Genomic DNA, 14,741 nt, shown 5'->3' with positions numbered 1-14,741 from the left:
CTAAAGGATATATATATTTTTTTAACTTATTTATTTAAATTTATTTATTTATTTTTGGCTGTGTTGGGTCTTAATTGCTGCATGCAGGCTTTCTCTAGTTGCAGCGAGCAGGGGCTACTCTTCGTTGTGGTGCGCGGGCCTCTCATTGCGGTGGCTTCTCTTGTTGCGGAGCACAGGCTCTAGGCACGAGGGCTTCAGTAGTTGTGGCACATGGGCTAAGCAGTTGTGGCCCATGGGCTCAGTAGTTGTGGCTCACGGGCTCTAGAGCACGGGCTCAGTAGTTGTGGCACACGGGCTTAGTTGCTCCGTGGCATGTGGGATCTTCCCAGGCCAGGGCTCGAACCCGTATCCCCTGCATTGGCAGGCGGATTCTTAACCACTGTGCCACCAGGGAAGTCCCAAGGATACATTTTTAAAGAGTAAAGCCATGACTGTCACACAGGTATAAAATAAACATGTGTCAACCGTTTTACTTAACTCAGTAATTAATGAGGGACCAGTAAGACCTTATAACTGCTTCAAAGGAAAATTCGAAGAACCACACATACACTGGCAAATGAAGAAATATACAAAGAGGTGCAAAATAGGTCAATGTGAAGGGCAATGATCAATTGCATTGTCAGACACAACTGATTTGCATTTCTATGGACAAGAGTTATTTGAATTATTATTAATTTTCTACAACTTACAGAGTTGTAAAATGGTTCAGTGATAATAAAATGCAGAGATGGGCAGAAGACCTAAGTAGACATTCTCCAAAGAAGACATACAGGTGGCCAACAGGCATGTGAAAAGATGCTCAGCATCACTAATTATTAGAGAAATGCAAATCAAAACTACAAGGAAGTATCACCTCACACCAGTCAGAATGGCCATCATTAAAACGTCTACAAATAATAAATGCTGAAGAGGGTGTGGAGAAAAGGGAACCCTCTTGCACTGTTGCTGGGAATGTAAATTGATACAGCCACTATGAGAACAGTATGGAGGTTCCTTAAAAAACTAAAAATAGAACTACCATACGACCCAGCGATCCCACTACTGGGCATATACCCTGAGAAAACCATAATTCAAAAAGAGTCATGTACCACAATGTTCATTGCAGCTCTATTTACAATAGCCAGGACATGGAAGCAACCTAAGTGTCCTTTGACAGATGAATGGATGAAGAAGATGTGGCACATATATACAATGGAATATTACTCAGCCATAAAAAGAAACAAAATTGAGTTATTTGTAGTGAGGTGGATGGACCTAGAGTCTGTCATACAGAGTGCAGTAAGTCAGAAAGAGAAAAACAAATACCGTATGCTAACACATATATATGGAATCTAAAAAAAAAAAAATGGTTCTGAAGAACCTAGGGACAGGACAGGAATAAAGACGCAGACGTAGAGAATGGACTTGAGGACACGGGGAGGGGGAAGGGTAAGCTGGGACAAAGTGAGAGAGTGGCATGGACATATATACACTACCAAATGTAAAACAGATAGCTAGTGGGAAGCAGCCGCATAGCACAGGGAGATCAGCTCCATGCTTTGTGACCACCTAGAGGGGTGGGATAGGGAGGGTGGGAGGGAGGCGCAAGAGGGAGGGGATATGGGGATATATGTATCCCTATATATGTATACATATATATACATATGTATACATATGTATACATATGTATATATATGTATACATATGTATATGTATATATGTATATGTATAGCTGATTCACTTTGTTATAAAGCAGAAACTAACACACCATTGTAAGGCAATTATACTCCAATAAAGATGTTAAACAAACAAACAAAAAACTGAATCACTTTGCTGTACACCTGAAACTAACACAACATTGTAAATCAACTATGCTTCGGTTACAAACAAACAAACAAAAAAAAAGGCAGAGATAACCCACAAAAGTATGCTAGCCAGAACACTTAGTCTTTCTTTTTTTTTGGCGTGGGGTTGGGGGGTGGGCAGCATTTCAAAGTTTATCTGAATTTTACCAAACAAAAAGAACATTATTTGTTAATTAGGGAAATATGCAAAGAAAAGTATTCTGATAATGTTGATAATGTGGTTTCCCAAAACTTGCTACATTTGAAACTTTTAAGCCCATTGTTATAAATAAAAGTAGTCCCTATACCTGGACTCACAAAGAGAGAGAGATTTTCTTTATTCTAGGAAATCATCACTCTGAAGGGTAAGAGAGAATCCTACCTAAAATTTACTGAAGAACCCAAAATTTAAACTAAAGTGCTCACTTTAAAACCATTGTTGAGCTAATAGTATATTTTAAAACAATGGGAATATTTTAAAACCTTCTTTCATGTGGCTTTTAAATAAGGTTACGTTATTAAAAATATTTTTTAACTCAAAAGTGTTTTGAAATTTATTTGGAAAGCCCAAAATGTTTTTCTCTGTCCTGGAGCAGTTTCTGCCTGCCTTTCTGCAGGGAAGTTGGTTTGGAAAGTTTGTTTTTGCTTTGTTTTGTTTTTGGTTTTGACCAATCATCTAATTTCACAGAAAGTGCCATGATGTATGTTGAAAGATAAACCACAAAACTTGGTTTTAGTTCTTAGTTCTAGCTGTAATACTACAAAACAGAGGTCTGCTGAAACACATCTTTACGAAATCTTAAAATTAATGTCCACAATTTGGAGTACACAGATTTAGTAGCATTTGGAAATTTTGTGTGTGTGGATTCATGCTTCTGAATACTACTTCAACTCCTGATTTCACATGATAAATAGCATGCACAGTGGCACAGAAAAACTGCCATTTAGATATATAAATAAAAACTTCGGGGCATACAAAGTTTTGTACGTGAAAAAATGGAAATAAGCCAGCAACCTGAATCTAAAAATTGACCTGAATCATTAGGCTATGCACAGTGTTCTCACTTACCATTCTTTATAAATTAAAACTAACTGTTTAAAAGCCATCGCACTACATAATATTACTATCTGTCCCTACCAAATCATATCTAATAGGGAGAGCCCATAACAAAAGGAAGGCTATTCACAAAGAGCAAATCTTTAATTAGAATTCATTTACATTCCTGTTATCTCCATTTGCAAATTTATTCAGGGGAGTTTCTGATAAGTTAAGAGTTGTTAACACTTGCAGTGGCCCAGAAATACCCCTAGGAGGCATCAGAATTTTCAGTGTACAGACAGATTTTACACTAAACCAATGAGAATCTAAAAGTATTCTCTACCAGTACATGCCCTGAACTTATTCATGCCAGGTATGGGAAATGGGGGCCAATCTTCCTGTATTCACCCATCTTGAAAACTGCTAGGTTTCTCCCAGAGGAATAGGACAAATAATCCATTCAAGAACTTAATACCCTTGAAATGGCTCACTTTGAGTCCAAACCAGCCTTTGTCCCAAGGAGCTCTTCAAGGACAAACTGGTCTGAAACATACCGATATTATTTAAGTAACACACTGAAGAGATCTGGCCAAAGTAGATCCCTCAAAAATCCTACTCCCCAGGGTCTTTAGAATAGTATAGTTTAAGGGTTAAGTTGGTGGCTCTGGAGTCAGACTGCTAGAATTCAAATAGCTCCACCACTTACTGGCTTTGTGACCTTGGGCAAATTACTTAAACTCTTTGGGCTTCAGTTTCCTCATTTATGAAATGCAAGCAATAATTATACCTACCTTACTCTTGTGTAAATCCAATGAATTAATATTTATACAATGCCTAGAACACTGCCTGGTACATAATAAGTGCTAATCAATATTAACTACTACTATTATTGTTATTATTTATCATCATCATCATCATCTTCTTCTTCTTCATCTTTATTGTTCCCATTTCCCTCCCTGACTAATCCATGTTCCTTGGGCCTACAGTAGTTCTCCCATAGCAACTATAGACGACCACCCTATGTAACATCATATTTACCAATATTCCTTGACCAGAAGCACTCTGGACAAAGCTGAATGTCTTTCAATCCTACTCTGCCCAAAATCCTGCTCTGTGACAAACAAAAGTATCCTATTCCCACTTCAAATGATTAATTAGCACCCTGCTTTCTTGGGAAGTTTTTAACGTGGAACTAAACTCAATAACTAAGGTTCTCAATGCTCCTTTGAATATACATTGGCTGAATTAAAAAAAAAAAAAATTAACACATATTGGTTGAAAACCTATTATATGCCAGGTACTGGGGATTCAAAGAAATTTAAGCCACAGTTTCTTCCCTGCAAGAATTTACAATCTAGTGGAGAGAGGTATATAAACACGATTACCATACAGTGTACTTACATGCAGTTTTCCTATGAAATTTGTATTGGCTCCATGCATGGTTTTTTTTTTTGTTTTTTTTCCAGGTTTGTCAGCCAGAGCAAGGTTCTTGGCAAAATAGTGAAGTAGGCACAGTTTGTCTTTGGCTCCTTCCCTCTCCCCTTTAGACATTCCCTTTCCTTCCACCAGGAAACTACTTCCTCCTTTAAGCAACTCTGAGTACAGTTTTAGGATTGAAAACAGATGGTTATAATCCCTGCTGATATGTTTGTTGCTAATAATTTAAGGATTTACACCTCCTGAGCTTAAGTACATTTTTGTAGGGAGCTCTTGAACCTAAAGCACCATTCAGAAGCTAAAGGAATGAGTCCCAATAGGAAGAATTTCAGGCAACAGGCTGCCGGGGAAGCCTCTCGTGGCTGATTTTCATTCTTTACTCATAATTGTTTCTGCTCTATACCTTTTTATTTTTTTGCCCATGCTTTCTTACAAGACCCGTTTTCTCTAGTGTTAAAAGTATAGACCAAGGAATAGATTGTAGAGCTTTTCAACTTCTTACATTCTTGCTATACATATTATTGGGCAAGGGTTTGGAATACTCGGGCTTCAGCCTATTTTATCCCATTCTGACAGTATGTTTCAAGCCCCCTTTTACCAAACTCAATTATTATGTTTCATATTCACCATAGAACTCCCACTTCTTCTGTGAAATTAAAACATGCAAACCTTTAATAGGGGTAGAGGAATATTTTATTTGTTAATGAAAAGACATGTTTTCCTCACAATGCTTTCTATTCAAAGGTTTATGCTGTAGCATTGTTGTGCCTGTTTTTCCCTGCTTAAGAGGAGCAGGTTCTAACAGGCTAGCCCATTATTAGAATTCATCTCTTTTCATGCATAAGAAGTTCATTCTTTTAGAAGTTAATCCTTTTCTCTAAAAGGGACATACTATCTCTTTAGAAATTAAATCAGTTTTTTGCCTTTACATTTTGTCTTAAGGTGCTACAAAGCATTGTTCCACTTTCTAAATCATTTGTCATAGCTAAATGGAGGTCCGTGAATTGCCACAGCTGCCTTTAAGTGGGCATTTTTCTTAGGTTCATAGAATAGGCACTGTTTGTATCCTTTTTTCACAAACATTTTTTAAAGTTCCAATGATGGTATGAAAGAATATTCATTTCCCATTGGAATTCAAAGAATGAAAATAAAATCATGTATATGTAAACAATAATGACACAAGAGCTCAAGGAAATTAGTCAATTGATGAAATTCAGGAATTTCTGAATATTTAGCTGTAAAATCTTTTTTTCCACTAACTTTCATTATAAAGTTTAGTAGGACATGAACAATAGTTGGTCCTTTCTTTCTTGGAAAGCAGTTGGGAAGTAAATTTTATCAGACATTCACAAAGCAATTCAGTTAATTTGAGTCCTTCAAAGCTTTAACCAGATTGATTATTCGCTTTGGTAATTCCATTATGGTGAATGTCTGGTGAGCATCACTAGATGATGAAATATACCTTTATTTGGAAGGCAGGTGCTAGAATGACAGCCTACAATTACTTTAGTCACAAGCAATGGGGAAAATGCAGTTCAGAAGGAGGAAAACAGTAGAAGAAAAATCAGAAAGAATACAATTTAGTTTAGGTATAGTCATTATTGACAAATGCAAATCAATCTTCAGAGACTATTAACATTTATTTTTCATTTGTGCCACATCAGGTAGTGCCTGCAAAAAAGAAGAGATATTCTCCTAGCTCTCCCTTGTTTGACTTTCACATCATTTGGAAACATGCTGCACTGGAGAGATGCCAACAGGACCCAGCCATATGACATTTAAGTCTTATCTGGTAGCTCAGAAAGGATTATGGGTAGTTGCCTACAACCAGGCAGTATTCACAATACAGAGTAGCAGGGCTTAGAATCATAGAACCTTAAGACTAGAAGGACCTTACAAGTCATCAAAGCCAATCTTCCATCTAATGTTTAAATATTCTACAACATCTTGATAAGTGATTGTCCTACCCATATGCTTGACATGGCAAACAACCAGATTCTCACAAACTCCTGCCATGGCCAATTTCCTCAACTCTATGTTTGTTGACTTCTAGAAGGCCTTCTGCCCCAAAGAGAACAATTAAAAAGCAGCTTTTTGGGCTTCCCTGGTGGCACAGTGGTTAAGAATCTGCCTGCCAATGCAGGGGACACGGGTTCGAGCCCTGGTCTGGGAAGATCCCACATACCGCAGAACAACTAAGCCTGTGTGCCACAACTACTGAGCCTGCACTCTAGAACCCACGAGTCACAACTACTGAAGCCCGCATGCCTAGAGCCCGTGCTCCGCAACAAGAGAAGCCACCGCAATGAGAGGTCTTCACACCTCAACAAAGAGTAGCCCCTGCTCGCCACAACTAGAGAAAGCTCGCACGCAGCAACGAAGACCCAACAGACACAAAAATAAATAAATTTTAAAAAATAATTTTAAAAAAGCAGCTTTTCTAAGCAAGATGTGTATCTTCCAATGACGGATTTGAAAAAATCGTTTCCTCATTTTGCCCCCACCTAGATTCTTACTTATATAGCCTTACATATGAAGGAGTGGTATTTTCTCTTCTATGTCTATTTGCCTCTAATATATAATATTTGTCAAAGTGCACAGGTGTTAATGAGCAAGCTGTTCCAGTAATTCCTTAAATTACTGGTTCAAAGTTTGTATGATTCCCTCCCTGTAAGATAAATATGCTAAAAATGACTTGCAAGTAGGTTAATATTAGTAACAAATAAATACTATTAGACATGAGGCTGAAAACTTGGCCTCTGTGCACTGGTGCTGAATCAAATCTTGGAGACAGAGTTTTGGGTGAAGTAGAAAAGAACAGCTTTATTGCTTTGCCAGGCAAAGAGGGACACAGCGGGCTCGTGCCTCTCAAAAGTGTGTGTCCCAACCTGGGAGGATTTGGTGAGGAGTTTTATAGCAATGGTTCAAGGGCGGAATTGTTGATAAGGGTCAGGGTGTGTGCAGGGCCTGCACTCCTTTAATCTGACCACAGGTGGTCTCCTAATGAGCTTCTCTGGTTCCTTTAATCTGGCCCAGGTAGTCTCTTGATAAGCTTCTCTGGAATGAAGAATGCTAACATCTTCCATTTGTTGGGAATTTTAGTTCTGTAAAGAGCTTAAAGGTATTGTTATGTGTGTCCCTTGGGGCAGAAGCAGGACCCTGCCCCAAGGCTGCACTACTGTTTCTTGGCTGCTCCTCCCTTATCTTTGCATACCCTCCATTCCTTGATTAGCAACTGTTGGGACCTGCCCTTTGGAACTCAGGGAAGGTCATGGAGGCTGAAGGCTATTCCCTGCAAACAAAAAACGGGGGACACAGAAAGGCTTTCATGCCCAGGAGTCCCACAGGGTCTTGCTTGGTTTCAGATATAGGTAGGAAAACTTTTGACATCAACAGAGAAACATACTCTCAGTATAGCAGAGGAGTTTATGAAATTCATAGAATATCCAAAATGCCAAGGTATACCTCTTAGATAATTAGGAGTTGTAGATTTTTTTGTTGAAATAGATTTCTCATTTTCCAATTATAAAGCCAGACACCACTCTTCTTCAACTAAGCCTTAAATACATAATCCCATTTTCCTGCTCTTTATCTAGCTTATGTTTGTGTACCAAATAAGAGCTATGTTTAACTTGTTACTAAATTTTCCTTCTTCTGTTTTGTTTTTTTTTTTTCAATGAAGACCTAGTTTTACTTGCACATTTTTCACGGGCATCAAATAGTGGGTGATCTTTCAAGCTTGAACTGTAACAGTTGTATTGCTGAGGAAGGATTTCTTGATTCACATGGTCTAGGTAATGATTTACAGCTATTTTTGGTAATTCTCAAAATGACAGCTCCTTGAATTTTTCTGTGTGCAGAAATATTTGCTGGGCTGGCATCTTTCAGACCCTGGGAGGTTCATCCCAATCCTTGGCATGCAGGAATGAGGGAATGCTCTGAAATCCTTACTCCAGAGGGAACTGACCTGTCCACATTATCTTGTGATACATGTGAATGTTTGATGAGGTTTCCCTAAATGTCTGTGGCCTCCTGAGGCCTGGAATTTGTGGGCCAGGACTAACCTATGAGTTAGGTGAAATTACATATAGGCCTTGGGCATTCCAAGACCAGACCAGATAAACTGACTTATAATGATAGTTTAATTCCTCTAAAGAAAAGTAGCAATAATTTGCAGCATCTATGTTTATATAGTATTGAATAAATGGTTGTTTTAAAAGTAGGAAGGATACAAAAAAGCAATAAAATAAAAATTAACAACCTTTTAAAATTCTAAACATTATCAGAAAATACATTTGACTGCCATTGGCTGTTAGAAGGTATAAGCTGGGGTAAAAAATTTTGGAAAAGAAATAATAAAGGAGGGGGAAGAAACAACATAACAGACAAGATAGGAGATAAAAGGAAATCTTTTAAAAGAGAAGAAAATAAAGTATATTTAATATAACTTTCAATCACTTCCTTACTCAAAAATCTTCAATGGATCTTCAGTATTACAGGATAAATTCATCATTCTTAAGCTATTTAATGTATTCCGTGGTCTAGATAGAACCTACTTATTCAACACATGTCCTCTGGTTTACTTACTGACTATTCAGAATATTCCTTTGGGGTTATCTTCTTGTCTTTGCTCCCTAAGGAAAATCCTATGTACTCTTCAAGACACAACCTCAGGGACCGCACTTAGAGTTTTATACAGATAGCAATTATTGACCTTGGTCTCTACTATATTTACTTTGGACTTCTTAACATTGTTTCAAATGCCCTCCTCAGATAGTATTCCATATAATCTCCTTAACAGCAATGATGAATTAGGGATGGTTTATTCTAGGAATTTTGACTTTAATTCTATCAAATATTTGTATCCTGGGTGTTTTGTATGTAGTGGTTTGTTTTTTATTTTTTCACAGGTTATTATAGAATTTAGACAGTTACGAAACTGCTTTTTCTGCTGATCTTCATTATGCTACTAACTTGTGCCAGCTACATAGGTATGCCTTCACTTCACTAAATTCCTCAACTTCGGAAGATTTTTCTTATTCATTTTTTCAAAAGACTCCATTTTGTTTGAAATCAGGATCTAGTACAAGTAAACAAAGAATCATCCATCTTTTACTGAGAGCCTTTAAAGAATCTTACCATGCAAATCTAGAATATGACACAAATGAACTTATCTGCGAAACAGAAACAGACTCACAGACATAGAGAACAGACTTGTGATTAGCAAGGGGGAGGGGGGTTGAAGAGGGAAGAAGTTGGAGTTTGGGGTTAGCAGATGCAAACTATTAGATATAGAATGGATAAACAAGGTCTTACTGTATAGCACAGTGAACTATATTCAATATCCTGTGATAAACCATAATGGAAAATATGAAAAAGAATATATATATATGCACATAACTGAATCACTTTGCTGTACAGTAGAAATTAACACAACATTGTAAATCAACTATATTTCAATTAAAAAAGAATCTTACCATGCAGAAGTTATTTGATAGAATTTCTATTTTTTTCATTATGATAAGGAATGTTGAATTTAAAATATTTAATAAAAAGCAGTTGGACTGGAGCATTTCTACCAGAATATATGAAAAATTAGATATCCAGGAGCTAGGATGAAAAGACTTCATTCTTACAGAGCAGTAGAAATTGAATTCCTGCAGATCTCCAAATTTAAGTGCAAATTTGTCTTTAGCTCTTGCCTGGACATGTGAATAGTGATGTATAGTAAACTATTACAACTCCATGGGACTTTATGTATAAACAGCTCCTAACAGGCATAGTCACAAAGAGAAGCCCAAGAAAATAGGTAACTATAACTCACCTTACACTTGGGCATTCCAAGAGCAAAACCAATAAGTTGAATCTATAATATTAGCTGGGTTTCTATAAAGAAAATCAACAAAAGTTTTTGCAACAACATTGTACTCTGAGTTAATTCTACCATTTAAAAAATCTATATCCTGGCTAATCCCTAAGAACGAAAAGGACAGCTATAATTAATTTTCATTAAGCACAAAAACCTTACTTTACAATACATAGAAATTAAATTTAGCAAGATGGCCACCAAAATTATTATTTATGAAATTTCCCAGATTATAACTCTTAGTCCTCATGTGATTCATTTACAAGTAGCCTGTGCTCCTCCAAGCCCTGAATAAATCCTGCACTTGAACTTTATGTGTGCATAAAGGTCTACAGTAGTCATGTAACACACTTGGATAATGCATATGCTATTTTCAGAGTGCCTCTACCGGTAGAACCAAAGACATATATACCAAGGAAATGAAAAGAGAAAGGGGATCCTGGATAAGATAACACAACTTACTCAAGTGTTAAATTAGGTCCAGCAGTAGTACCTCAATGTACTGGTTTTGGTTATTTCCACATTTGTTGAACTCTAAGATTCATTTTGTTTCTGGCCGCTCTAAGTACATGTTGTTTTTAGTAGTTCCTTTATCATCACAGTCAGAATATTTTGGATGTATTAAAATAAACTTTGTTCACAGATTTTCCCTAGCCTCCTGGCACCACAGCTTGGTTAATTTTGTTTCTTCTTCCTGGAAAGTCTCTTCCCGTCTTCCTGTCAGAAATACTGCCCAACTTCAAGAACCATCTCAAAACCCAGTCCCTCTCATAAACAACTGCTAATCTACGGTGATTTCTGCATCTTTTGAATTCCAACCTCATTTTGTTTCTTAGGTATTTATTTATTGTCTTGTTTATCTGTAATTTTTTTCTATGTAAATTTTTTTTTCTCCAGCTACATTATACTTTGCTTAAAGACAGAAATCATGTTTTGTAATGCTTTGTGTACCAAACATTGCCTAACATAGCAACTCTCTCTTGTAGATATTCATTAAATAATTGTTGACTGGTTGATATAATTTATTACCTTTATGCTGATTTACCTCTTATACTGTTTCTCAAGAAAACAACAACAATACCTCATAGATCCAAATTTGGGAATCCCATTCTGAGCTGCTTTACAAAACGTTCATTTGTACAGTCATGACATCATGTGTCAATAAATGCATTTTGCTACTGGAATTCAGGGCAATACTTAGTTATTAGGAAGTATTCCAGATGATCCCAAATATTAATTTTTAGAAATTATTTAGGACTTTATGAGAGGGATTGGGTTTTGAGATGGTTCTTGAAGTTGGGCAGTATTTCTGACAGGCAGAAGGGAAGAGAGTTTCCAGGAAGAGGAAACAAAATTAACCAAGCTGTGGTGGTAGGAGGCTAGGGGAAATCTGAATGTGTGGGGACTTCCCTGGTGGCGCAGTGGTTAAGAATCCGCCTGCCAATGCAGGGGACACGGGTTCTATCCCTGGTCTGGGAGGATCCCACATGCCGCAGAGCAACTAAGCCCATGCACCACAACTACTGAGCCCGTGAGCCACAACTACTGAAGCCCACGCACCTAGAGCCCGTGCTCCGCAACAAGAGAGGCCACTGCAATGAGAAGCCTGAGCACCACAATGAAGAGTAGCCCCCACTCACCGCAACTAGAGAAAGCCCGTGTGCAGCAATGAAGACCCAATGCAGCCAAATAAATAAATAAATAAAATTTTTAAAAAAGAAATTATTGGTGAGATAATATAAAACATATTAAAATTCTCATAAAACTCTCAGATCCCAGATAATTCCACTAAAGTATTCCTCCCTGTGAAAAATACTATTTTAAAAACCCTCAACTACTCTGAATTCTGGGATTAAAAGAAAATGCCCAGTCATTATGACAAAATGTGTTCAAAGCCTTAAAAATATACAAATGTTGACTGTTCAATTTTACCTCTAGAAGACACAGTCCTAATAAAGATGTACACAAATTGTTAGCTACAAGGATATTCATTATAGAATCAAAATATAGTATGTAAAAATATTTTAAAGCCTAAATGACCAAAAATAGGGGATTGGTCAAATAAATTTTACATCATACAAGGGAGCCATTAAAATGTGTGTTGTACAAGAATATTTAATGACATGAAATGATGATCTCAATCCAAAAAGGAAGTTTTAAATATAATTGTGTTTTTAAAAACCTTATTAAATATAATTTTATTTTTAAAGTACCTCAAATATATGCTTCAAATATTGATAATGATGTCACTTTGTGATGGGATTACAGATTTCTAAGTTTTCTATATTGAAGATGTATTACTTTTGTGTAAAGAATAAAATAATTTCAAGGTATTAAAAATTTAAGTAGGGCTTCCCTGGTGGTGCAGTGGTTAAGAATCCGCCTGCCAATGCAGGGGACACGGGTTTGAGCCCTGGACCGGGAAGATCCCACATGCCACGGAGCAACTAAGCCCATGCACCACAACTACTGAGCCTGCGCTCTAGAGCCTGCGAGCCACAACTACTGAGCCCGCGTGCCACAACTACTGAAGCCCGTGCGCCTAGCCCGTGCTCCGCAACAAGAGAAGCCACTGCAATGAGAAGCCTGCGCACCGCAACGGAGACCCAACGCAGCCAAAAATAAATAAATAATTAAAAAAACAAAAACAAAACAAAAAAAATTTAAGTAAATGCCTAGCCAGTAATCTCAGAATTGCTCATTAGGTTCACATATCCTACAGCCAAGGATATGAATTAACAACAAGACAAACTAAAGAAAGGATCTTTCATCTTGATGACCAACTTCTTCACAAAAATGAATGAATGTCATATGGCTAAAGCCAACCAATGAGATGAGGTTGTGGGAAGAGTGTTCTTTCCTAGCATTGTTTGTGCTCATAGCGCTTACTTATTTTTGTTTGCAGGTCCATGGAAAGTGTATGTGTAAGCACAACACAGCAGGCACCCACTGCCAACATTGTGCACCTTTATACAATGACCGCCCCTGGGAGGCAGCTGATGGCAAAACAGGGTCTCCAAAAGAGTGCAGAAGTAAGTACCAAACACACAGACTCAAAGCCTTCTTTGTAAAGTAAACATCTATGGACTCCTTGTTGTCTCTAGAAACACAATATAAAGTAGTAGCCCATATCAAACATAGACCATATCACTGCCCACTGTAACTTCCGCCATTTGAAAACAATTACTGCTTGCAAAATCACCGATATACTATTTTGCCAAGAATGTGTTGCCCATTTGCTGGGACACTATGTGGGACCTAAGCACCCTCCCTGAGACTTTGACATAATAAAACATGGCTAGACGCAAGAGCAACTGAGGATTAGAATGTGCAGTTACCATCATAGCTGAGATATTGAATTATAATCATGAAAATAGCTATCTTGAATTCAGTTCCCAAAACAACCCTATAAAGTAGGTGGTGTTAATCCCATTTTAGAGATCAGGAAACCGAGGCTCAATAAGATTAAGTAACTTGCCAAAGTTAGTAAATGATAGAGTCAGGACTTGATCCCTAGTCTTCAGACTCCAAATTAAATGTCTTTTTTCTGTAATACCATAATGCCTTTCTTTTCACTTATGATACTTGTAGTGACAAATTAGATTTAAAACTAAGCCAGTTCATCAAGAATGAGACTAACATTGCCATGGCTAACTTTGGGTTTGAGGTTGGAAATTAGATAGAAGGGTAAAAAATATGGGAACATGAATCATTTTTTTTCTTTGCAATTCAAAATGAAATATACATGAAATAGAAATACACATGCACAGAGAAATACACATGCCCGTAACAACCTTTACACTCACAGACTTCAGTTTTACTAGGATTTAAAGGCAAGTACAGTGGGTAAAATTGTGAGAAGCCTCTTCCCTTACATAATTTGGAATCATAACTGATTTATTTTAGTTTCTAGGAAATGTAAAGGATTTCCTCTAAGCATAAATCTTAAATTATCTTACAATATGCTTTTTAAAGACTATGAGTCTGGTCAAAATATCATAACACATCAAGGAAACAATGAAAAACAATAGCACAAACATTTTCAAATGCAGTTGACCTCCAGAAAAAAGTCTGGATCCTTATTCAAATCACTCATCAAGAGAATCTAAAGAATTTCTCCTAAATTCCTAGAGTGCCATTCTGGCCCTTTCCACCGAAACCAGCTGCATATCTAAATACATATAGAACACAGAGACTTGTCACTTGGCGCTATTGACTGATAATCTTAGAAATGTCTTTGAGAAATTGTTATATAAGAAACTCTGCAAGCCTCTTCTATAAGAAAATTAAGGCTTCTATAGGAGACTACCTCGTACTCACCAGTACAGCAATAGCTGAGGAATAGTACTTCATGAAAGGTAAATCAATCTATCTGCCAAGTTACTAACCTCTGCCCTCCAGAAGGTTCCTTCTAGGCTCGGAGGAAGGAGGGAGGGAAGGAAGGGAGAAAGAGAAGGAAGGAAGGAAGAAAGGAAAGCAGCTACTGAAGGCCAGAGGAAACAGGGTGAAAGAGTTCTTAATGTATAAACGTTTTTATACTGTTTTGAATCTTGTACTGTGAAAATGTATACTATTC

The 14,741-nt window shown here is 37.2% G+C and overlaps 1 protein-coding gene across 2 annotated transcripts in view; it reads left to right on the top strand.

The window, feature by feature from the left end:
- The window catches only part of NTN4 (netrin 4), a 109,423-nt gene that overhangs the window by 53,273 nt on the left and 41,409 nt on the right, over positions 1 to 14,741 (top strand). For both annotated transcript variants that reach the window (XM_068561158.1, XM_068561156.1), the window contains exon 4: positions 13,071 to 13,197. In XM_068561158.1, coding sequence (XP_068417259.1) covers positions 13,071 to 13,197 — 127 coding nt within the window. The remainder of the gene's footprint in view (positions 1 to 13,070; positions 13,198 to 14,741) is intronic.

This window comes from Eschrichtius robustus, chromosome 13 (assembly GCF_028021215.1).
Source record: "Eschrichtius robustus isolate mEscRob2 chromosome 13, mEscRob2.pri, whole genome shotgun sequence".
Classification (NCBI taxonomy): domain Eukaryota; kingdom Metazoa; phylum Chordata; class Mammalia; order Artiodactyla; family Eschrichtiidae; genus Eschrichtius; species Eschrichtius robustus.
Note: the sequence above shows the minus strand (reverse complement) of the source record. Positions and strands in the feature narration are given on the sequence as shown.